Genomic DNA, 25,794 nt, shown 5'->3' with positions numbered 1-25,794 from the left:
AGCAGGAATTAGTAGACCAATAAACTGATCATTGCAGGACTGTGTGCTGATCACAAATTTTACTTGTGAAAGAGCTATCAAGATGCAATTCTTTTCTGACTTTGTTCTTTTAGCATTCTCCCAGAATCTAGGCTCATGAATTGATGTTCCATTTTTTGCTGAATATTTTCATTAGTTAGGTTTATTTCTACCCCATTTTTTCACATTAGTAGGGAAATAATTGCATCTTTTAAATTGTTGATGGTAGCCAGCAATATAGGAGTCTCTTACAATTCTGGCAGAACCATTGGGAATAGTGGATGGCAGGACCTTTAAGAGGCTCTAACGGTGTTGTTACCATAGTCCAGGGTCTGCCCCCAGCTTCAGTGTGCCTATAGATGATCAGATTTTTACCATGAGAATACAATAGATCAAAATCAGTCATGCTCACTGTAGGATATTGTTGGGACCACCCACTGTTGAGGTATTTGGGAAGTCGGATGAGTTGCCTGGGACTTAGAGAGGAAGCCAAGAAATGTCCCTGCTCCTGTGTCAGAAGAACCTCTTTGGGTAAAGAAGCATGCACATCCCCTCAATAGGAGCCTCTCCCTTGGGGAGTATTGGATGCATGCGGCCTGTTGGCCCCTCCACTCTCTTTTCCCCTCAGGGTGGGTCTCCCCTGCCCTTACTAGGTCCACACTCTACCCTTGAATTTTTAGTTCAGTCTGCCAGTGCTGCAGTCAGCAGTGAATTACCCTTCCCCAGAGAATGGATCTCCTGAGCCTTAACTTCAAATCTCTATTCGCCCTCTTGTGGCCACTCCAAGCTGTTTTTGGAAAAATTAACTATGGACAGTTCAGTTACATTTCTAGGAAAGTGACATAACTCAATGTGATCTTCCACTTTGAATTTCCTTCTGCTAAGAATAATTTTCCTCTCCTTTAAAATCATTTTATGCTTGTCAGATTTGTTTTCTGAATTGGCAGAGACCACATTTAAACTTGTCTTTTATTTATTCCTTATTTTTAAAATAAACTATGATAGTTAACTATTTTTTTCTTTGCATGTTTGTGCTTACCTGGGAACTTAAGTGAAGGGTGAGTACTATATTGAGTGATTTTTTTTGCATTTATTAATTACTAAAGATGCAAAAAACACTCGTAAGATTCCACATTTTGTATTTAGAATATTTTAAATTGAATTCTGTCCATTTCACACATCTGTGGTTTGTTTTTTTTTTTAATTGCTTTTGTTTCTCAACATGACCGGCATAAATGGTTTTACTTTCTGTTGGTCTTCTTGGATCAAAGCTAACATCCTCTGTTAGGTATATATGTATATTCCTCTTAGATTTTAGAAATTAATGATTCCATTTGTTTAGTAAATGAAGGGGTTTCCACATGGCACATGACATAAGTGTCAAAGAGCAACTTTATAAGGAAAATTAATTATTTTAAATTATTTTCTAGTAGCAGTGTTAAGCTAAGTATATAAATGAAATGAATCATTTTCACATGTCTGCTATAAAAAAGTATACATTTTAAATTGAATGCCTTGAGTCCACTGATACTCATTTTTGAAACTGTGTGAATATTGTATGATATACCTTTGTGTATGATCTGTTTCTGTAGTTCCACAAAAGAGAGAAATTTATTTTATTTCTACATGTGGGTTTACCAAGTATAGAGTACAGGAAACACAAAGTAAGTCTTTCGTAATTAAAATTAGCTGGAAACTGTAGATAGGTATTCCACAACTGTATTTTTTTTTCTGGCTAGCATTATACTCAAAACTATATAGGAATTATTACTGTGAATCAAATAAGAAATAATACAATTTTCTCTTTTGACAGCTTACTGTTATTGCAGAAGGAAACATTTGCTGTTTCTAATGAAAAAAAAAAAAGTAACATGGATTTATTTAGAGCATTTTACATAATTTAGGGTAGATGACTAAATGGATCGCTTCTAATATTATCTTAATGTCTTATTTTTCCCAGCATAGTTCACTTATGTGATTTCTCACGCCCGGTGTGTTTTTCAAGTCACTGGGTCTGGGATGCTAATTGTAGTCTGCCTTGTGGGGTTCACTGCCTTAGCCACTCCGCCACCTGCTGGCCTGAGTTCTAATTTTCAGTGATTATTGATGCTTTGTAAAGCTGCTGCCCGACAGGAGCACCTCTGATTTTCATCTTTCTGATTAAACCGTAGCAAAAGCCAGAACAGGGATCATACATCATTGTCAGTTTAGTTGCCTAGAAAAAAGAATTACAAGATTTATGGTTAGTAAACTGATTATAAAATGGACAGATGAGTGTATTCTCATTTAAAAACTCAAATAATACAGAAATAATAGTGAAAATGCTAAGTACCCTGTGAAGTTCTAGGGATATAAAACAAGGGGATGAGTTGCTTTCTTTCAGAAGAATGTTATGTCCTATCAGTAGCATCTAGTGAAGAAGACAGATCGTTCTAGAAATTAAGATACAGTGTGTGGTATGTGGGAAGATAGCCCCACAGAGACAGCAGGTTTTATCCATAGGATAACTGCAGGTGTTTAGTAATAGTGTTCTTTGGGAGCTCGGCAGATTGATTGTTGTGCCTGTTATGATTTTTCATACTTAGCTTTGAGTGTGATATTCTTTAATAGCAAGTAGAGCATGTCTGTCACTTTCATTATAACTTTATTCTTGTTATGGGGTAGGTGATATGTTATAAATTTGTATGTAATAGTTTTGAAATGTATTTTGAAAGATCCTGTTTATTGTTTGTCTTTTCTGTAGCAGTATTTCTCATAGTGTCAGTACCACTAAGAATTGGTTCATGAAAATTGCTTGAGGATTTAAAAATTTATTTAAATTAATTTTTTCTTGGAAGGTGACCATGTCAAATGATTTTTATGGGTGGTTTTTTTTTTTTTTTTTTTTTAGAGGTTTTTGCTATAGGGCACGTGTGCTCACCAGACAGACAGAGAGAGACAGAGAGACAGAAAGCGAGAAATCACCCCCCAGGGGGAATGGCCACGCCACAATCCCTTCTTCTTCATTCTCCTCTCGGGATCTTGGGCACACACGCACATGCGCCCGGCGTGAGTTTAAGCCTCTGGGTCTGGGATGCAAACCACGGTCGACTACGTGGGAGTCCAGCAACATAGCCATTACGCTAACTGCTGGTCCCGGGTTTTGTTTTGTTTTTTGAAGTTTTAATGTGTGTACTTTGGCAGAGTTTTGGCTATTGTTTTCTTGAATTTTTATTTAGATTTAACTCCCTTTTCCGTTATATATATATATATATACACACACACATATACATATACAGAAATACAGTGAGGGAATTGGAGAAGTCATTAGCTAAGAGCGTAATAGGAAATTTTCAAGGTCATATAAGACTATATTTTAAGGTTCCTAAGTAAGTTCCCATAGATACAGAGAACACTGTGAATTCATTTATTTCAGGAAACCCTTTGAAATGACCAGCATATGTAAATATATATACTTTTCCTTATATATTACCCCTAAGATAACATGTAGTGAAACTGCAAATAACCAAATTGTAACACTTATACTTCCGTCTTTGGTATGTAAAAGAAATCTCTATATGCCCCTCCTTTCCATTACTTATACTCATTTTAAGCAAAAACTAAATTTAAACAAGAAATGGTGGGAATGTACGTGCACACGATGTTGAATTTCAAAGATAATCTGGCATATAAGTCTGCTAAATTTGCTACATCAATAAAACAAAAATGCATAATATCATACAAAATTCCAGTTACTAAAGCTCTGCTAATTTTATTTTGCTATTGCTGTGTGTGGTACTCTCTCTGGTGATGAGTGAAAAGCCATCCCTACCATCCAATAAGACCTTTAATATTTGCTGCTTATTGAAATGTACTTTTGTCTTCATTTTGTTTTGTTAGTCACTTTTCCACCAACTCAGGTTAGTAAAATATAAGCTGTTCAAGCAGCTGTTTCTGAAGCACTTTGCTAGGTCTGATGTATAAGTCAGTGCTACCAGTATGCTGACTTAAAAAAATTACTCCCTTTAATTTTCCCCACTCCCTTTAGAAAAGGCATCAAAGTTGCTATTCTTTTTTATGCTCTCATTAGTTATAACAGGATGATGGGAATGTTTTTCTTAGAACTAGTTTTTGTAGACAGTGGGAGGAAAAAAAAGGGGAAGAAAACCTTCATAAGTGTGAATATGGAAGTGGAGATATATTTCAGTCATAGGGCTCATAGGGTTGTTTTTTTTTTAGTGTTTTTCATTTTATGCATCACAGTTATGATAAATGAAATACAATGTATTTTAACCTTAGTCAGTTAAATCAGAGGGGGTTTTAAAAATTCTATAAAGCGCGATTTTTCCAAAGTCTTAGCAAAATTTATAAAATTTCATCTTGGACCATTTATAATAATCAACTCAATTGAGTTGCTAAATATATAGAAAATAATTTCGGATTTAAGAATTTCTAGTATTGGAAATTAAGTCAACAGAAACATTGGAAAAGACTGTCACAACTGAGTAAAGGATAAAAGTTTTTTTTAAGTTTATCCATTTCATAAAATGTCTATGTATACAAGCAAATGCTTCACTGAGTGATGTCAAACTTCATTGCTTCTACAAATGTGTTCATGCATATTCAGTTAACTCTTTTCTGTTGCCTTTTAGATCTGGTGCTCCCTCTCCATTAAGTAAGGTAAGTAAAGTTTTTGGTTCTTGGTGTTTTATCATTCTACTGTTTTTAATCAATTCAGGGACATTAAGTACATTCATGTTGTTGTGTAACCATCAACACCATCCTTTTCCAGACCCTTTTTCATCTTCATACTGAAACTCTGGACCCCTTAAACTCTTGGTTCCACCTGTCCCTTCCTTCTGTCCCTGACAACCATCAATCTACTTTCTGTCTCTATGAATTTGATTACTGTAGGTACCTCGTATCAGTGGACTTACATGGTATCTGTCCTTTTGTGATTGGTTTATTTAATTTAGCATGTTCAGAATCAGCCACGTAGCATGTGCCAGAATTGCCTTCCTTTTTTTGAGTTTGAGTAATGTTCCATTTTATAAATATGTACCACACTTTGTTCATTCATTCTTCTGTTGATGGGTACTTGGGTTGCCTCCATCTTTTAGGTATTATGAATAATATTGCTTGAGCAGGCATATTTAAATATCTATGTGGGTATTTTCAGTTCTTTTGGGCATCAGAAGTGGAATTGCTGGGTTATGTAGTAATTTTAATTTAATTTTTTGTTACTTTTTTAAAAAAAATTTTATACATTCAATTACTATATATCATTACAGCATGTAAGACCAATTTTCCCAGCATGAGTATACTGTATATTAGTACAAAGATATTATTTTTATGTATTCTCCTTTACACATTAGTGTTTTGTTCCAAAATAGTGTCGTACATAGTGTAATTTAGTCCTCCATTTGTACTAAATATGTTGAAAGTCAGAGAGATTTTCATGTGTTTATATTACAACTAAAGACAAATGTACCAGTATAATGTTTTACTGGCTACACAAAGTGTTTTCACATATTTTGGACCACAGCCTTACAAGATAGTTGAGACACATGATATAATATATGTTTAATGGTAGACTTCCTTTTTTTGAGTTTGAGTAATGTTCCATTTTATAAATATGTACCACACTTTGTTCATTCATTCTTCTGTTGATGGGTACTTGGGTTGCCTCCATCTTTTAGGTATTATGAATAATATTGCTTGAGCAGGCATATTTAAATATCTATGTGGGTATTTTCAGTTCTTTTGGGCATCAGAAGTGGAATTGCTGGGTTATGTAGTAATTTTAATTTAATTTTTTGTTACTTTTTTAAAAAAAATTTTATACATTCAATTACTATATATCATTACAGCATGTAAGACCAATTTTCCCAGCATGAGTATACTGTATATTAGTACAAAGATATTATTTTTATGTATTCTCCTTTACACATTAGTGTTTTGTTCCAAAATAGTGTCGTACATAGTGTAATTTAGTCCTCCATTTGTACTAAATATGTTGAAAGTCAGAGAGATTTTCATGTGTTTATATTACAACTAAAGACAAATGTACCAGTATAATGTTTTACTGGCTACACAAAGTGTTTTCACATATTTTGGACCACAGCCTTACAAGATAGTTTAGACACATGATATAATATATGTTTAATGGTAGAAAAATCTACTGTCATTCTTTTCCCACAAATATGTCTTTTATACAGTCTTCTATAATCATTTTAATAATTCATTCATCTCCCTATCTCATTTTTAGCATGTTGAAGAATAGGATGAGGGTTACCAATGACAAAAGTTTTTACTTTTATAGGTCTGTAAGTGACATTAGCTATTGTATTTCTTAGGCAAAACTGTAATGGATGTGCTTTGCCCTCTCTGACGAGCTTGCAGTGTAGTTGTCATTCCAGACATTCAAGGATATTATTCCTGTGTACCGTGCCAGTGCCTGCTTGGCTGCCTGCCTGAGGTTCCCTCAAACACTTTGGATAATCAACCAAATAAACCAAACAGGCAGAAAGCTCCCTGATAATTCTATGAAGCCAGGATTAAAACCTTTATGTCTATGTGAATATTTCCAACATACTAATGCCAAGTAAAGAGGGGTAACATTGTGGCATCTTTTGGGATGGTCCATTTCTTCGTTTTGGCCAAATCAAATTGTATTGACTTTCTTTTTGTAGTAACAGAATTATTTATTTGGATTCTATCTTCCTAGCTCTTACATCTCCTTACAGTTTGTTATAACAAAGCCTCTTGTAATGGGTCTCTGCAGACTTTAATTTCTGTATTCGTGTTGGTAGTGTTTGTTGTTATCATTAACTTCTCAGTTTTATATCATAAGCATCACCTTTCTAAGCTTACATACATTTATTGGTTGAAAAAAAAATGTTTCGTTTTGTTTTATACTGGAGTTGTCGATGTCCACAATGGATAACATGCAATTAAGTTTGGTTGGACCTTTCTGTTCTGTTGGTCACTGCATTTCATTTGAAAGATCTAAATTTTCGTTCAAAGGAAGTTGGAATTGACATTTTTCTTAGTAGCCGTAGACGTACTGCTCCTGTCTTTTTTGAAATACTGAATACTTGGCACTTACATATCCATTGAATTTGCTCCTTGACTAGTTAATGCTACTGGACAAGAAGATACTCAACAAATGCTGTTTAAATCGGGAAATTCCTATAAATTTCTCATCTCCTCAGTCCTTAAATTATTCTTTTAAAATTTTCCTTTTAGCTTGGCCTGTTTGAAATAAGATGTCTAGCAATAGCTCTTGGTTTGTCTTGGCCTTTGAATATTTTACTCGATGTTATATCTCATTTCAGTTTCAAAACTCTGTGTCAGTAGACAGTGTTAAAATATTCCATTGGTCTTTCTCATAGTGACTACATAGAGAATAATATCAGATAAAATAGGATTTGGATAGTTACTAAACAAAAATTGTAATCTTTTGTATATTAATTTACCATTAACTCTTCTTTTAAGAAAATCCAGAAAAAGAAATGTTAGATTTTATTTCATGTTTTTTGTTTTATCTATGTTCTATCGGTAGTAATGAAATATAATCATGATATCTTTAAGCTGTAAGTGATTTATATCTTGTGAGTTGTCAACTACTTTGTGAGTTACATTTCTGTGTTTTTAAAGTCATCTGAGAAGTATTCCCATGAAGTCTGCTTAGGATGAGAAGAAAAAAGAATGAACTTGGTTTTGTGACAGTTATTATAACTGATAATTTTTGAAATTTTTGACAGTTAGTAAGATCCTTCCCAGTGATTTTATGTTCAAGAAATACATTTCATTTTTATTTTAAATATATGATAGAAGTCACTATAGTGTTAGGGCAAATATTTTATCAAAATAACACATAAATTACAGTTAGCTTGAAAATTTTGAAATCAATTCTTGATTTCAAATTTATTGAATTTTTTCTTTCATGCAGAATTGCAAAATAAAAGAAAAATGCTGAGAATGTTATAGATCTGTAAAGCAAAAGTCCTGTTACTCTGTGTCCTGTAGATTCATTTTTGACTAGAGTGTGTTGTGCATCTTCACTTTCAGTCTTCTCCAGCCACAACTGTTACGTCTCCTAATTCTACACCAGCTAAAACCATTGACACATCCCCACCGGTTGATTTATTTGCAACTGCATCTGCGGCTGTCCCAGTCAGGTTAGTTAATGAGTATACAGTGAAATGTTTATTAACATTTTGATCAGGTTTTAATGTTTCCATACTATTCTCAAATGATTTCACTAAATGAAATCTAATCATAGTAACATGATATTTTGGATTTCTGTTGCACAAAATAAGTTATTTTATATAATTACTTAGACCTATACCTCTTAAATCATTAGAAAGGCAAGCTATAGAAATTGTCTTGTGGGGCCAGCAGATGGCATGGTGGTTCAGACACTAGATCCCACATGGCCGACTCCCCAGTTTGAGTCCCAGACCAGGTGGCTTGTATATGTGCCCAAATCCCAAGAGGAGAATGGAGGAGAAGGGATTGTATGGCCATCCTCCCCAGGGAGAGTGATTTCTCACTTTCCCTCTATCTCTGTCTCACTCTGGTGAGTACACTTTCCCTAAGGCAAAAATCTAAAAAGCAAAAGGAACAAAAATGAGAAAGAGGGACCAGCAGTTGGCGTAATGGCTATGTTCTGGACTTCCATGTAGTCGACCGTGGTTTGAGTCCTGGACCCAGTGGCATAAACTCACCCTGGGCATGTGTGCATGCGTGCCCAAGATCCCACTGAGAGGAGAATGGATTGTGTAGTGGCCATCCTTCCTGGGGAGTTATTTCTCACTTTGTCTCTCTGTCTCTGTTTTCCTGGCAAGTGCACGTGCCCTGTAGCAAAAATTCTTTCCAAAAATAAATAAATAGATAAGTGAAAAAGAAATCATCTTGTTGCTCACACATTTGGTACAGGAAGTGGAGGAATTATGCACAAACCTTAGAATCTTCTGAAATTGGCTGATATGGAAAATATTTTCTAAATATTTTTTTCTTTGGGAAAATTTAAGTGCTTTAAAAAAATTGCACTTTTAGGTCAATTAGCTGTGCATATGAAGAACTTGGACTCTCATGGTCAAAAGAGGCCTTGGGATGTTCATAGTAAGCTTTAATAGCACCTGAAGGTCAGAACTGTGGTGAGAAAGGTGGGGATGATTGTACGTCTGTGACATCTCAGAGGTGCCTAAATGACTCCCCAACTCATGGCGCCCCCTCAAATAATAATTTTAGGTCAACTCTGGTTCTTTTGCCTTAACAGGATTCTAGTGTCATTTTGTAGTGTCTTTGACTCTAATTATGAATGCCCTATATTTGGAGACTAAAATTTTTTATCTAAGCAATAAATTCAAGTAATATATGCATGCTCACTATGTGCTTTACTCTTTACATGCATAATTCTGCTTTTTTATAATAGCGAGCTTGGTAAAATTAAGTCACTTTTTCTACCATGCTAAGGTAAATAACTTCTTATAAAAGCTTTAAGGTCTTAATAATAAGTATGTTTTCAGGCCAACACGTGATGTCATGATTAAGGCACTGGATCCCACGTGGCTGACTCTGCAGTTCTAGTCCTGGACCTAGTGGTCTAAAAAAACACCCTGGGCACATGTGTGTGCATGCCCAAAATCCCAAAAGGAGAATGGAGGAGAAGGGATTGCAGTGTGGTGATCCCCCTCCCCCTGGCGGGGGAGGGTGGAGGGATGATTTCTCACTTTCCCTCTCTCTGTCTCTCTTCAGGGAGCACATATGCCCTATGGCAAAATAATAATGATGGTGACGATAATAATAAATATGTTTTCCTTTCTGTTGCTTAGTCTAGTATTTATGAAATGGACAGCAAGAGTTGATAGTGCTTTCCAGGGGTTTGAAACTTTTTAAATAAGTGACAAGATTATTTCTTCAAAAGAATATTATTTGGAAATTGAATATGTAAGGAAGATAAAGATGTAACTCCTATTTATGAAAAGTGCATGGGGAACCTGGGACTCTGAGGGCTTGGTATCCATCCTGGTGACCGTTAAGCTGTGCTCCTGCAGTCTGAATGTGCATGTGAATCACCTGGGGGTCTTGTTTAAAGGAAGGTATATGTCGTAGTCATAAGTCTGAGATTTAGCATTTGAAACAAGTTCCCAGGATACTAGTTTGGGGTGCACACCTTGAATAGCAAGGCTCTAGGCTACTTTTTGGAATATCAATAGATAGGGAAGTTTTGAAAAGCTCAACTCCAATTGAGTAAGAATAAAAATGCAGAAACAGGGAACCAGCAGTTAGCGTAATGGCTATGTCGCTGGACTCCCACGTAATCGACTGCGGTTCACATCCCGGACCCGGTGGCTTAAAACTCACGCCGGGCGTGTGTGCATGCGTGCCCAAGATGCCAAGAGGAGAATGGAAGAGAAGAGATTGCAGCGTGACCATCCCCCCTGGGGGGTGATTTCTCGCTTTCTGTCTCTATGTCTCTGTCTGTCTGGCGAGCGCATGCGCCCTATAGCGAAAACCTCTCAAAAAAAAAATGCACAGTTTTACAGTAGATGAGTCCTCTTAAAGCCCAGCTTTATATATTATAACCTAATTTAGGGGAAAAAGGTTAAATTAGTGATTAATTAGTCACTTTAGTGTTCTTTGGTTTAAAAATAAATTTCATGAATTTTTTTATACAATAAATTTTAGAAAATAGGTTATGATTTTTATTAGCCCGTAGGTCACTACCCACTGATCAAATCCAGCCTGCGGTCTGTTTTGTAAATAAAGTTGTGCTGGAACAAAGACCTGTTGATTTGTTTATGTATTGTCATGTCTGATTTCATGCTGCAGGAGCAGAGTTGAGTGGTGATAGAGACTACCTAACCTTCAAAGCCTATTATACTTACCACTAGGCCCTTTACAAAAGTAGTTTGCCAGCCTTTGGTATATGAGGTACTGCTTTATTTTCTGAAATCTTACTTTTTACTGAATTTAAGAGAACCAAAATAATGAGTATACAGTGAAATGTTTATTAACATTTTGATCAGGTTTTAATGTTTCCATACTATTCTCAAATGATTTCACTAAATGAAATCTAATCATAGTAACATGATATTTTGGATTTCTGTTGCACAAAATAAGTTATTTTATATAATTACTTAGACCTATACCTCTTAAATCATTAGAAAGGCAAGCTATAGAAATTGTCTTGTGGGGCCAGCAGATGGCATGGTGGTTCAGACACTAGATCCCACATGGCCGACTCCCCAGTTTGAGTCCCAGACCAGGTGGCTTGTATATGTGCCCAAATCCCAAGAGGAGAATGGAGGAGAAGGGATTGTATGGCCATCCTCCCCAGGGAGAGTGATTTCTCACTTTCCCTCTATCTCTGTCTCACTCTGGTGAGTACACTTTCCCTAAGGCAAAAATCTAAAAAGCAAAAGGAACAAAAATGAGAAAGAGGGACCAGCAGTTGGCGTAATGGCTATGTTCTGGACTTCCATGTAGTCGACCGTGGTTTGAGTCCTGGACCCAGTGGCATAAACTCACCCTGGGCATGTGTGCATGCGTGCCCAAGATCCCACTGAGAGGAGAATGGATTGTGTAGTGGCCATCCTTCCTGGGGAGTTATTTCTCACTTTGTCTCTCTGTCTCTGTTTTCCTGGCAAGTGCACGTGCCCTGTAGCAAAAATTCTTTCCAAAAATAAATAAATAGATAAGTGAAAAAGAAATCATCTTGTTGCTCACACATTTGGTACAGGAAGTGGAGGAATTATGCACAAACCTTAGAATCTTCTGAAATTGGCTGATATGGAAAATATTTTCTAAATATTTTTTTCTTTGGGAAAATTTAAGTGCTTTAAAAAAATTGCACTTTTAGGTCAATTAGCTGTGCATATGAAGAACTTGGACTCTCATGGTCAAAAGAGGCCTTGGGATGTTCATAGTAAGCTTTAATAGCACCTGAAGGTCAGAACTGTGGTGAGAAAGGTGGGGATGATTGTACGTCTGTGACATCTCAGAGGTGCCTAAATGACTCCCCAACTCATGGCGCCCCCTCAAATAATAATTTTAGGTCAACTCTGGTTCTTTTGCCTTAACAGGATTCTAGTGTCATTTTGTAGTGTCTTTGACTCTAATTATGAATGCCCTATATTTGGAGACTAAAATTTTTTATCTAAGCAATAAATTCAAGTAATATATGCATGCTCACTATGTGCTTTACTCTTTACATGCATAATTCTGCTTTTTTATAATAGCGAGCTTGGTAAAATTAAGTCACTTTTTCTACCATGCTAAGGTAAATAACTTCTTATAAAAGCTTTAAGGTCTTAATAATAAGTATGTTTTCAGGCCAACACGTGATGTCATGATTAAGGCACTGGATCCCACGTGGCTGACTCTGCAGTTCTAGTCCTGGACCTAGTGGTCTAAAAAAACACCCTGGGCACATGTGTGTGCATGCCCAAAATCCCAAAAGGAGAATGGAGGAGAAGGGATTGCAGTGTGGTGATCCCCCTCCCCCTGGCGGGGGAGGGTGGAGGGATGATTTCTCACTTTCCCTCTCTCTGTCTCTCTTCAGGGAGCACATATGCCCTATGGCAAAATAATAATGATGGTGACGATAATAATAAATATGTTTTCCTTTCTGTTGCTTAGTCTAGTATTTATGAAATGGACAGCAAGAGTTGATAGTGCTTTCCAGGGGTTTGAAACTTTTTAAATAAGTGACAAGATTATTTCTTCAAAAGAATATTATTTGGAAATTGAATATGTAAGGAAGATAAAGATGTAACTCCTATTTATGAAAAGTGCATGGGGAACCTGGGACTCTGAGGGCTTGGTATCCATCCTGGTGACCGTTAAGCTGTGCTCCTGCAGTCTGAATGTGCATGTGAATCACCTGGGGGTCTTGTTTAAAGGAAGGTATATGTCGTAGTCATAAGTCTGAGATTTAGCATTTGAAACAAGTTCCCAGGATACTAGTTTGGGGTGCACACCTTGAATAGCAAGGCTCTAGGCTACTTTTTGGAATATCAATAGATAGGGAAGTTTTGAAAAGCTCAACTCCAATTGAGTAAGAATAAAAATGCAGAAACAGGGAACCAGCAGTTAGCGTAATGGCTATGTCGCTGGACTCCCACGTAATCGACTGCGGTTCACATCCCGGACCCGGTGGCTTAAAACTCACGCCGGGCGTGTGTGCATGCGTGCCCAAGATGCCAAGAGGAGAATGGAAGAGAAGAGATTGCAGCGTGACCATCCCCCCTGGGGGGTGATTTCTCGCTTTCTGTCTCTATGTCTCTGTCTGTCTGGCGAGCGCATGCGCCCTATAGCGAAAACCTCTCAAAAAAAAAATGCACAGTTTTACAGTAGATGAGTCCTCTTAAAGCCCAGCTTTATATATTATAACCTAATTTAGGGGAAAAAGGTTAAATTAGTGATTAATTAGTCACTTTAGTGTTCTTTGGTTTAAAAATAAATTTCATGAATTTTTTTATACAATAAATTTTAGAAAATAGGTTATGATTTTTATTAGCCCGTAGGTCACTACCCACTGATCAAATCCAGCCTGCGGTCTGTTTTGTAAATAAAGTTGTGCTGGAACAAAGACCTGTTGATTTGTTTATGTATTGTCATGTCTGATTTCATGCTGCAGGAGCAGAGTTGAGTGGTGATAGAGACTACCTAACCTTCAAAGCCTATTATACTTACCACTAGGCCCTTTACAAAAGTAGTTTGCCAGCCTTTGGTATATGAGGTACTGCTTTATTTTCTGAAATCTTACTTTTTACTGAATTTAAGAGAACCAAAATCTGGGGCCAGCAAGTGGTATAGTGGTTAAGGCACTGGACTCCCACATAGCCGAATCTCCCACGGTTTGAATCTCTGATCCAGTGGCTTGAAACTCATGCCAAGCATGTGTGCGTACGTGCCTAAAATCCCAAGAGGGGAATGGAGGAGAAAGGATTTGTGGCATGGCTACCCCCCTGTGGAGTGATTTCTTGCTTTCCCCTCTCCCTTCTCTCCCTGTTTCTCCAGTGAGCATACATGCCCCATGGCAAAAACCTTAAAAAAAAAAAAAAAAAAAAAAAGATAACCAAAATCTTTGATGTTTTCTCCATAAGTCTTTATTTTAAAAGACCTTTGCGTTATAAAATTTCAAAATCTGATTTTAAGTTATGTTTCCGTTTCAGCACTTCTAAACCATCCAGTGACCTCCTGGACCTCCAGCCAGACTTTTCCTCTGGGGGAGCAGCAGCAGCTGCCGCAGCACCAGCCCCACCACCACCTGCTGGAGGAGCCACTGCATGGGGAGGTGAGAGGAACCAGCCAGTCCTGCAGCTTCTCTGTTCTTTTTACTTGGGCTATAATTTTTACATTTACCTTCTGATTATGAAAAATAGTGTTACAAACTTGGAAGAAAAGTGTTAAGAATGGCATCTGTTGATCAAGATGCTTATTGAGCAGAGAAAGTACCTATGATACAGATAAAATGATTAAGTGGTCATACAGCTTTTATTTTAAAAGTTGGAAAAAAGAAGTATTTTTCTTTGCTATTCTAAAATTATTTTTAGTAATTGTTCCCTAGAAATTGTCTATGACTTGGGGGATTGAGTATTCCTGTAAATGTATGAAGTTAGTCAAAGGCAGCATTTCTAATTTAATTTGGTCATTCCTAGATTCCTTCTGACCTGAATTGGTTTTATTCACCGTATTTAACCTCATGCTATTGAAATCTATTATAGATTCTTTTTTTCTATCAGAAAATATCTATCTAAGTAATTATAATGAATTCCATTTAAGCACCTGATTCCCCCTTGATTCATAGATTTGGGAAAAATCAGCCTCATAAATATTAATGACATTTCATTTTAATATAAAGGTAATTACTGTATAATAGTCAAAGCTAAAAGATTTAGTGAAAACTAATGAAACCAGTAAGATGATAAAGTTGGTTCAAAGAGCATTTTAAAGCATTGTATATTTATAGGCATTTGAAAAGGTATCGTAGAATAAGATGGCTAGATTAGATACAAAACTATTAAGATTCTACAGGGCAATAAAAATCATAACCTTGAGGTTATCTTTTCTCCCAGACAAGTTATTTTTATCTCTAGCAGAGGTCTGTAGCTTAATATATCATTTCAAAATTGGAGTTCTTAATTAACAGTAAACAGCAAATTCAGACCAAGTTATATTATTCTAAATAATTAAATAATCCTTGGGTGGCCTATTTAAACTGTGTGTCAGTGCAACATTAAGGTATGTTTTGTAATCTCTTCCTTTCATTTCCAAGTTTTGGGGAACAAAAATAACCGAAAGATTACAAGTTCCGAAATGAGGTTGCTAACTATAAATATGAGCATTTTAAATGTTACCATGTTTCTGTTTTAAATATTTAAACCTTCTCCATATTGAAATATTCAACTCCTAAGGCTGCAGCTACCAATTTTTAAGATACAGTTATTTTTTTCAACTTTATTACATTTCAATTGGGAAAGGAAAATATTGCTGAATATTGCTAAACACATTTTTAAAGGATATTCTTATGCTCATATTTTCACTCTTACCTTCTTTTTTTTGAACAGTTTATTTCAGTTTGCTAATTATTTTCATTGCCACAGTGTCTTATACAACATACTAAATTTTCTTAATTACTTAAGGATGTTTCAAATCCATATCCTTAAATTAAACTTTCTCAGCCAAAAAATTTTTGTAAATAGCTTTTATAAAACTTTTGTCATTTAAACTTTAATTGCGAATTATTGGGATTATATAAAAAGCTTTTTCTGTATCATAAGAATATTTTATCCTTTAATTCCTTTAACCAGTATTCTTTTAAATCAGTATGTATTTCATGTCTTCTAATTTTTAGAACTTATTAAGCAGTGATTTAGTTAAAACTTTAATAAGTAGTGAATCGTAAGCTGATCCTTTTCACTGTATTCCCTGGCATGAAATTGAAGAGAAATTTTAAATACTTTTTTTAAAAAATGTTGACAACAAAAAATGAGAAATAAGCCCAATAAATAAGAAGAAAGAGCTAGATGAATTTGATGATTTTTTTCAAATCACAGTGTAATGTTTTTATTCATATTTATCTGAGTACTTTTTGCTAAGACACATGTGAAAAATCAGTTATAATAAATTATTGGATATACATCAGTATTTACTAGTTATAAATAAGTAATTATTAATGATTAAAAAATTGGAATGTCACTAGATATAAAAGAAAGCAAAATACACATGGCTTTAGGCTAGATGGTATGGATATGTAGTTCGTGCATTGCTCCAAGGCAAGGCAGTAGGGCCTGAATGCCAGCCAGAACTCCGCTTGCTAGTCAAGCTATAAGCCTTCTCTTTATCCTGGAGCAAGACAAGCTTTTCCTTTCTAACCTGCCCTCTAGAGGGAGAAGTTTCTTATAATAGAACAAAGGATTCTTACAGGCCTGCAGAAGCAATGACTTAGGGCCCAGTGGTCACCTTCTGATTTTTAGACAGCACTTCTGACTCAATAAAATATAACTGTACCATTTTATGGCAATAGAAAAGTCAGCTTAGGGGAACACTAATCAATATTCAATTTATTAATATAAGCAAAATAATAAAAATTGCTAGCCTTAAGAAACTAAACTTCTATAATATGAAATTGAGAAATAGTAGTTACCTTCCGTTTGCATTTATCTTATAGATACCCAGTGGTGGTTGGAGATGATGCTAAATTTTAACAGATGTGTGTTGGCTCTTTTGACTAAGCCAAAAATAAAATCAGTTTCACAATCTTGCTTGATTAGATAAAGCCACATTGGCTACTGATGCATATTTGAATTTTAGACAGTAAACTACAAACTCTAAAATTCTATAGACCTGTTAGGATGTCTTCTGACAATAATGATGGTGAAAGGATTTCAGTTTTCATGGCCACTTCAGAAGTCTGTTCATTTCTCTTGCATGTTATAGGTACTGATAAATATGTCTCTCAGAGAACATATTGTCAAGATAGTATTTTTTTTCCTGCTTGTATAAGCAACTCAAGTTCAGCAAATTCATATTTTAGTAAATTTAATTGATATTATGCATATAAGATTTGGTGTTTCTGAAGGCTGGTGATGAACCCATTTGACTAAAAGAGTGCACTGAATTTTTTTATATCCCTTTCTTTGACGCCATAGTAGAGAAAGTATTTTGTTTTGTTTTGTTTTATTCCATAATAAATTTATGTCTCAGAGGCACAAATAAGAAAATGTGGTTGTTGTATTTTAGAAGTGGAAAAACTTTTTTTTAATAAATGTTTGAAGTGAAATTTCTACTTCTTAAAAGATACTGGATAACTGCTAGGGTTTTATTAGAATTGAAATTCATTACCAACATGCATTTGAAACACTTGATTATATGATTCTGATAGTTTCCTTGCCAAATGTTAGTTTAGCACACATAGGTTTTGTGGCCCATAGTACCATTTGCTGTTAATAAAATCTAGAGTACATATCTGTAGGTCATTTTCATATACCTGCATATGAATGTCAACAGGCTCTATAGAAAAGAATTGAAACGTTTATTCTAAACATGAAATTGAGTAGCCAGGCCTAGGAAAACCCAAAAATGTTTTCCGGGTACACAGATGCAGCAGTTCTTTTTATTTAGTTCTGAGAGCAGGTGCCACAGACAAAGTTGCAAATCAGCATAAGGAGTCTGCATTGGTATGGTAGAGAAAGGCTAGATAGCTGGAAAGGGGCCCTTATAGGTTGATTAAAAACACGAGTCTTTGTTCCTAAAAGACAGAATCAGCAAAGAAATGCCTGTGTTTTACTTAAATAAAGATTAAAAAAATAAAAAAGCTTTACTAAGTATTATAAAACACTATGCCAGGACCAGGAAATAAGGAGCATCCCACAATCACTGGGCCAAGGCAGCCGCTACAGCAAGATTAACGTTTGCAGGCATGACTTAGAAAGTATCTTAGTGTAGGAAAATAGTCAGAATTTCATTCTCATAAGCACAAACACATTGGGAGATTAATAGAAGTTTGAAATTCACAGTACTATAATAAAAAATATATTTGATTTAAATATTGTGTATTGCTATAATTAGTGATTATTATTGAGCATCAGATATAGTCCTGATGCGTGTAAACACTTTAAATTGATTACCACACAGGGAACCAGCAGTTAGCGTAATGGCTATGTCACTGGACTCCCACGTAGTCGACCGCGGTTCACGTCCCAGACCCGGTGACTTAAAACCCACGCCGGGCACGTGTGCGCGCGTGCCCAAAATCCCAAGAGGAGAATGGAGGAGAAGGGGGTTGATTTCTCGCTTTCTGTCTCTCTGTCTCTCTCTGTCTGTCTGGCGAGCACACGCGCCCTATAGTGAAAAACCTCTCCAAAAAAAAAAAAAAAATACAAATTGATTACCACACTTAATCTTCATTATAACCTAGAAAGTCTAGCTATATCTCACTGCAGAATATAGATTTCTGTGTTAATTTAGTTGTTCTGTTTTCTCAGTTACAATGAATATTTTCCAGCTATTTCTATAATGCAAAAAACATTTGCTTCTGTATTACTTGGAAACGAATTCTGCTGTTGTAACTTTTTGTGTGTAAATCCTTTGTGCCTTAATGCTTTATAAAAGTGATAGTTTTGATAACCGATCCCTACAGATTAAAACAGGGACTGTCTGTTTCAGTAGAGAAAATTTTGCCTAAAATAATAAATAAGTAACAAATTACATTTTATACAGAATACTAATATTTTACAGACTAAAACCTGTGGTTGCCAGGAATAGATAAATGTTTCCAATATCAATTACCTTCCAGTATGCTTAATCATTGTGCATTTTTTCAGGAAACCCCCCAAAAAAGATTACTTCCCATCTTTGGTCATGTCATGACAGGCTCCATCTGAACAAAACACAAGTAAAGAGCAAGGACTTCATAATTAATCTTGAGATATTTAATAATTTTAAAATAACTTTCTAAGTATCTTTTTCTTTCTTCTACTAGTCTTCTCCTATACATTCTCCCAGATATATGAAATAAATTGCCTGTTTCCCATCATAGACAATAGCAGATCTGGAAATGTTAAATCACATGGCTCTCAGCTCTTCTGCCAAGACTTACTGTGGCTTGACATAGCCACTGATGAGGGCAGGGCTACTAAGAGCCCCACTGATGTCAGAAGAGAAAAATCTCTCTGGCTTCTGATGACCCATTTTGGTTTCTAATTACCATTTTCAAGATGTGGCTATGGGCTAACAGTTGTATTGGGCCATGTGCTGTTGAATGAAAGAATTGCTTGAAGGTTCTTCTAGTTCTCGTGAGTTTGGGGTTGGCCACTTAACAGCAGAAAACATCCTACCCAGAGTCAGCCTTATTGATTGATTGATTGATTAATTTTTACCTCTTGCTAGCTATTTGTTAGGCATGCATTCTAAAATTTAAAAACTTTTTCTAATGCCAAGTACTGTGTGCTATAATTTTCTGGTAGGTTGTCTAGAAAGTCATGACACATTTTTGCATAGAAAAATAACATCATGACTTTCCCCACAACCTAATAGTATTATTATGAAGTATGTAAAATTTAGTTTGGATGAGTCTTAGAGTATTTGTAGAGTGCTTTACATAATATCTATTGATTTTCCAAATTGTGTGGTTAAATGAATGTGATTATTTTTAACATCAAGTTTACGTTTCTCAGTTTTTAAAATGTCTTCTAGAACTTTTGGGTTACTGGGTTCTCATGTTACTCTTAAGGGCCTAGAAAGAGAAGAAAGCTCCTTGATGAATTCCAGCAAAATTTCTTCATGATTAAGTAAAATGTGAAATTAATATGAAAATAGTAAGGAAAAAAAAAAGAAAGAAAAAGCTCCATCCCTACTACCAAGATTTGATTTTTTTATTTGATTTATTTTATTTTTATTTATTTTTTGTTGAGTTTCTAAACAGCCACAAGAAGACAGTGGTTATTTTAAATTTAATTAGAAGCATCTACTAGATACTGAACGCTGGAGAATAAAAACCTATTATTAATAAAAAATAAATTTGTTAATAAAATAAGTAAATGAATAAATAAAAATTTTAATGGCATTCATGAATTTAAATTACATCACATGACCAAGAGAAGAATGGCATGGAGCACTCTGAATGCTTAACCTAAAGTCTTTGAGTTAGGATGACAACTGTGATTCCACTGTTGAACACTAAGTATGAGCCTCCCAACAGAACGCAGACCTCAGAATGAAAAGTTTTGATGCCTGATTATCTCTCTCAAATTCATGTTAAAAATAATGCCTTGTATATTTCATATGACAACTATAAATGTCAGAATTGTATATTACAGGTTTTGAGCATCTCTAATGTGAACATCTGAAATGCTCCAAAATCTAAAACTTTTTGAGCACCAACATAGTGTACAAAGTAGAAAATTCTGACCTCCCGGGACAAGTCACATTCAAAATGCTGCCATACAAAAATGTTGTGTAAAATTGCTTTCATCCTATCTGTATATAGTACATACGAAACTTGAAGGAATTTTTATATTTAGACTCAGGACCCATCTCTAATATATCTCATTATATAAATGCATATTCTCTAAAATACAAAAGGTAAGTGGAAATCCAAAAACATTTATAGTCTCAAAAAATTTAGATAATGGATACTCGACATGTGTGTTGAAAACATCTGATAATGGAAACTAATGAAGAAGAAAATGGTTTAGGTTATGGTTTTGTTTTCTTTTTCCTTTTTCCTTAACACCTAAACTTGCACTCAATTCTTGGCTATTTTACTATCTAAACTACAGCTGTCATAAAGCCTCCATTTTTCCCCTAGCGCTCCTTACTGTGACACATCAAATACAGAGAAATAGCAGAGTTCAGTTTAGTACAGTTTCTTCAGATTTTTCATTTATAGTACAGTGAAATTAGTCAAAGCAAGTAAGATGATAAATCTGGTAGGAAATAAGTTGAGTTTGTCAAAGTCATTTAGGCCTGAGTTAAGGTAAGTCTCTTGCCCTCCCTTACCCTCAATTTTCCAACTTACAGAATCAGAAACTCGGTCTAGAGGATCCATGAGGCTCTTTGAAAGTTTCATGGTAATAGAAAATATATTTAATTACAAATGGTCCGGAAAGGTACACAAAGCTGAAATGTCTTAGTGTCTCACCCTGCCTGGACATTGGTATGGTTGAATGTTTCAGCTTTAGCTCTTCTTTCTTCATATGCTGCCATGTATGGACATCAATAGACCTTTTGGGAGAGGGTGAGTAAAGCTTTAATTTTAATTTTAAACTTCTGTTGTGAGAGACTTCTGTATCGGTCTTCACCGTGATCATGTGGAGTCTGGTATATCTTTTGTCCTTTCCTCTTCTCTTCCATTTGCTCTCCGTCCCTGCTGAAACATAGATTCTTTGGCTGCACTTTCTTCTGTTCCCTCTGAAGCACAGATTTCAGACCCATTTGCACCAGAACCTACCCCTCCTACTACAACTGCTGAAATTGCAACTGCTTCAGCTTCTGCCTCAACTACTACAACTGTTACTGCTGTAACTGCTGATGTGGATCTCTTTGGAGGTTAGTCAGCCCCATCATTGTCCTTTCAAGGTTGCTAAATGACCAGAGAGTTAAGACATTTGAAGTTTGGTTTTTTTTTTTTACATTGTAGCACAGCATGTCTAAGTGTTTGAATAGTTTTTCAGTGTTTATTTATCTTCACCTTTGCCTGATTTATCAACTTGCAATCACTTCATTGTACTTTTTATAGCAGAGGCTACAGTCCTTGCAACCCATTTGAGTTTCATTTTTTTTAAAGTTAGGATTTAAGTTGACATCAGAACCCCTGTTTCTACCCTGCAGTATCTGTATAAAAGTAGTCCCAGACTTCTAAGTCATAGTTAGGTTTAGCTTTTGATCAGATTAGAACTAGCCAAGAGAATATTTGGAAAATATGGAGGACCACTCCTGGCCTAAGTTATTTTTAATATTTAGAGCAGAAATCATCTAACAGTAGTTCTGATTTGGAAGTTTTTAGAGATATGCTTGCTCTGTCCAAGTAAAAACTTGGATCATCTTTGGCTTTAGAACTTTGAGAAAACATCTAAAGCTCACTTGAAATGCTGATTGAAAACAGGTTTAGGTCAGTCTTTGACAGTATTGTCTAAAAAGATGCTTTCCATGCAAATGTAAATTCTGACCCAGTAAAATAACCTTGAATCTGCCTGTATCCTATGCCTGGACCTGAGGAAACATCTGAATCCAGTTTATTTGCATATTCCCATCTGAATAGTGCTAATATCCAGACCTAGAGAAATGCTTATATCAAATGCATACATCCAGTGGTGTTATATTCATTATAGTTTTGTGTTTCTTCATTTCCATATAACATTTTTCCCAGAGATTTTTACAGTATGGAAAAGGAATTGGAGGAAGAAAATGATGGTGAGGGCAGAAGAGATTTGGCAGTTCTGGTGGAATTAATAGATTCCCCTGGGAACTCACACTTACACACTGTCACACACCACTCTGCTCCATGCCAGCCCATCTGAGGTTGGCCATCATTCAAGACAAGAAGCACTTGACTAGACACAGAATTATTGCCAGTTCCACCCAAGAAATTTTCTGCTGTCTTCTGCACTGTCATTCCCATCACAGAAGAAACCTGTTTTTTAAAAAAAGTAGGAGAGAGAGGGAATTGTACACCCTTGAATATTTCTTAATAAAGAATCATCCACTATAAAAAGTTAGTTTTTCAGTTATGCCTTTCTATCTTTTGAGACAAAAATTTAAGTTGTAGTCTATGAACCTAAACTAACTACTTTTCCTTTTCATACCCCACCCCTTAATTAATGGTATTGGATAATGGGTAGTTTCTCACAGGCCTGTGCTAACAGACAAACTGAAAAGAATGTGGGAAATATGGACAGGATGGGTAACAATTCTGTGCCAAAATTTTTCTGCATCATTAGCTGTTTAGACTTCTAGTTTCTAAGAAATCAGTCAGCTCTGTCTTCCACTTATTATTCCTTTAGATAGTAGAGCCCAAGACATTTTTTGAAATAGTCTTTGTGCTGTTATGCTATTTGTGTTGACTATTTGTAACTGCTTTAACTGTACGCATCAAACAGAAAGATCCGAACGTTGGGAAATATTTTCATAACAACATTCTTTATACCTTTAAATACAAGCTGGGACTAGGACTGCGTAGAATCAATAAGTCAGTGCCAGAGAACGGTGCTGTTTGTGATTTTGGCCATGTTCTGTCTGGTCATCCAGCTGGAGAATGAGTAAAGATGAGTTCATTTGAAGTCCCATCCTGAGTATTTTATTGTTCTGTTGCAGTTTTGTAAACTAGTCACTGGACTCTGACAGCTGTAAAATCTCCATCCTTTATGTTCAGAACTTCCATGTCAGTGTCTGTCTTGTGGTTTTCATTACTTCCTCTAATTTCTTTCATGCCCCTGATTGGCTTATAACAAATCATTTGTAAATTTTAATATAAATAAAAACTTAAACTTAAAATCTCCTTGGCCATTTTGTGTGGCCATTTTAAAAATACTTTGTCTCCCTAGAAGGGGCAAGTGTCAGAACTCTACAATCAGAGTGCCTCCAAATGCTGCTTCCCCAACTTTACAACATGCCTTTTGAGGTTCTGTGTAACATGCAGAGCAATGAAGTATTAGGTCATTGGGAACATCATGACGTATTTTGCTGCTTTTCAAATGCAAAAATGCATCATGACTTTCCCAACAACCCAACAGATTTCTTTAGAAATCAGCTGAGGGAACCAGCAGTAAGCGTAATGGCTATGTTGCTGGACTCCCCCTTAGTCGACCACGGTTCGCGTCCTGGACCCGGTGGCTTAAAACTCACGCCGGGCGCATGTGCGTGTGTGCCCAAGATCCCGAGAGGAGAATGGAGGAGAAGGGATTGCAGTGTGACCATCCCCCCTGGGGGGTGATATCTCACTTTCTCTCTCTATGTCTCTCTCTGTCTATCTGGTGAGCACACGTACCCTATAGCAAAAACCTCTCTCTAAAAAAAAAAGAAATCAGCTGAATAAATTTTAATTTTTATAAGAATTGCTATTTAGTTTCATGAATGTGAAATATTAAAACATTAAATTTTTATGTATCTTAGTATTATATTTCAGTTACAAATTTGGAAAGTGAATTTTATTTTTAACAGAAATATTCAATTGGATACTTACATAAAGTTTTAGTCATTTCAGTGTAAGTAGTTCATATAAGTCGCTAAAGATGTTTTTCCAGATATAGTACATTTACTAAGTGCTGTTATTTTTTTATGTGGAGTTCACATAAAAAAATCTGGTTAAAAATCAGGAGTAAAATCTGCTTTCTGTGGTCATACAGAACAGAATTATAAGGCAGTGCTATAATTTTTAAATGTAGTAAAACTTATTGATAAAAACAGAAGACTAAATCTTTAAGCCACCCGTTTTCCATTTCTACAAATCTTGCTAACAATAAAACATTAGTTTGTAACAATGCAAGATTTTCTAAGCATTAGAATACTAATTTGATATTGATTCCTCTTCACACCCAAGAGGATCTCCTTTTAATCAACTGTTTCAATTATAATAGTAAGCCTATAAACAAAGGGGCTGGGAATCCTCCCAAGCCTGACTATTCCTACATGTCCCTTAGCTAAGCCAATCAACTTTCCTTGAAACCAGTACTTACCTAACAGCTTTATCAAACAGATTTTATGAAAGTGCCTTATAATCAGACCTCAGGGAAGGAGAGAAACCAGAATGGTGATTCTTGAGCTGCCAAGGACAGTTGGAGCTTTTGTGCTGAGTTTGTGAATTAAGGATGGCTTATTAGCTGGAGTAGATGAGGAGAGTTAGTTAGGGGAAACAGCAGCTACTGAAAGTTTTGAGAAAAGTAATTATGTGTTAAAAAGTTTGGGAGGAAAATTCTTCCGAGGGTCCTAGAAGGGGAAAAAAAAAAAAGGCTAGTCAGCAGCAGAGAAATGCTGGCTGAGTTCTGGACTGAGCCCAGCTGTAGATGAGCAGGAGTGTGTGTTTCCAGGAAGTAGCAGTGACTGGAAATCGCCGTAAGGTAGATAGAACTGTCAATGGGTAACAAGGAAAAGAGAACTGGGTAGAAATAGTCTGAGTTTGCATTGTGGACTAATGCTGCCACTGATAATGAAAACAGGTAGGTGTTCAAAGCAGTTTGGTTTGTTTCTTAACAACATCACATTTTTATCATCTCTCACAGTTCTGGGGGCTGACGGGGCTCAGCGGGGCAGCTCTCCTTCAAGGTCCCTTTAGTGGCTACAGTTAGAGAGCGAGTCTGGGGAGGCTCATCTATTCCATTTCCCCTGGGCTTGGGAAGATTCAACCAGCTGGGGCAGGAGCAATTGAGGTGTCTGCCTTTAAGAAAAGTTTTAATGGGAATGAATGAGTTAAGTTTATAATGTTAGCTTTTAAAGAACAAGAGATGCATTGAAAGAAGATGTCTTCCTGATATGGGGAGGGGGACAGCTGAGTGATGAATAGGTTTGACCTATTTACACACCTAAGTGATCAACTAACGAGGATATGGATATCAGCCCATGGATATCTCTTTGACCCCTGGCACTAATATAAATTGTTTTATGCCATCCTAGAAGAGAATAGTGTAGAAGAATGCAGCCCAGTTCACAAAAATGCAGTATTGTGGCTAAACACACAAAGCTCAGTCAGAAGATTGTGGGCTAAACCCTGACTTTGCCACTTGCTGGCTATGTGACTTCGGTTGAGTCCCTTGGATTCTTTTTAAGCTAATTTTTCATTGATCA

General features: G+C 35.9%; 1 protein-coding gene across 11 annotated transcripts in view; it reads left to right on the top strand.

The window, feature by feature from the left end:
• Nucleotides 1-25,794, top strand: part of SNAP91 (synaptosome associated protein 91) — a 139,478-nt gene that overhangs the window by 84,201 nt on the left and 29,483 nt on the right. For 7 of the 11 annotated variants that reach the window (XM_014585873.2, XM_006143363.3, XM_006143361.3 and 4 more), the window contains exons 12-17: nucleotides 1,071-1,076; nucleotides 4,650-4,677; nucleotides 8,071-8,180; nucleotides 14,187-14,308; nucleotides 21,239-21,253; nucleotides 21,397-21,564. In XM_014585873.2, the coding sequence (XP_014441359.1) occupies nucleotides 1,071-1,076; nucleotides 4,650-4,677; nucleotides 8,071-8,180; nucleotides 14,187-14,308; nucleotides 21,239-21,253; nucleotides 21,397-21,564 (449 nt within the window). The remainder of the gene's footprint in view (nucleotides 1-1,070; nucleotides 1,077-4,649; nucleotides 4,678-8,070; nucleotides 8,181-14,186; nucleotides 14,309-21,238; nucleotides 21,254-21,396; nucleotides 21,565-25,794) is intronic. The other 4 variants (XM_006143360.3, XM_014585878.2, XM_006143362.3 and 1 more) reach the window with 3 other exon arrangements.

The sequence above is a fragment of the Tupaia chinensis genome, unplaced genomic scaffold (genome assembly GCF_000334495.1).
Source record: "Tupaia chinensis unplaced genomic scaffold, TupChi_1.0 Scaffold000097_1, whole genome shotgun sequence".
In the NCBI taxonomy this organism is placed as follows: domain Eukaryota; kingdom Metazoa; phylum Chordata; class Mammalia; order Scandentia; family Tupaiidae; genus Tupaia; species Tupaia belangeri.
The sequence above is the reverse complement of the archived record's forward strand: the minus strand, read 5'-3'. Positions and strand labels throughout refer to the sequence as shown.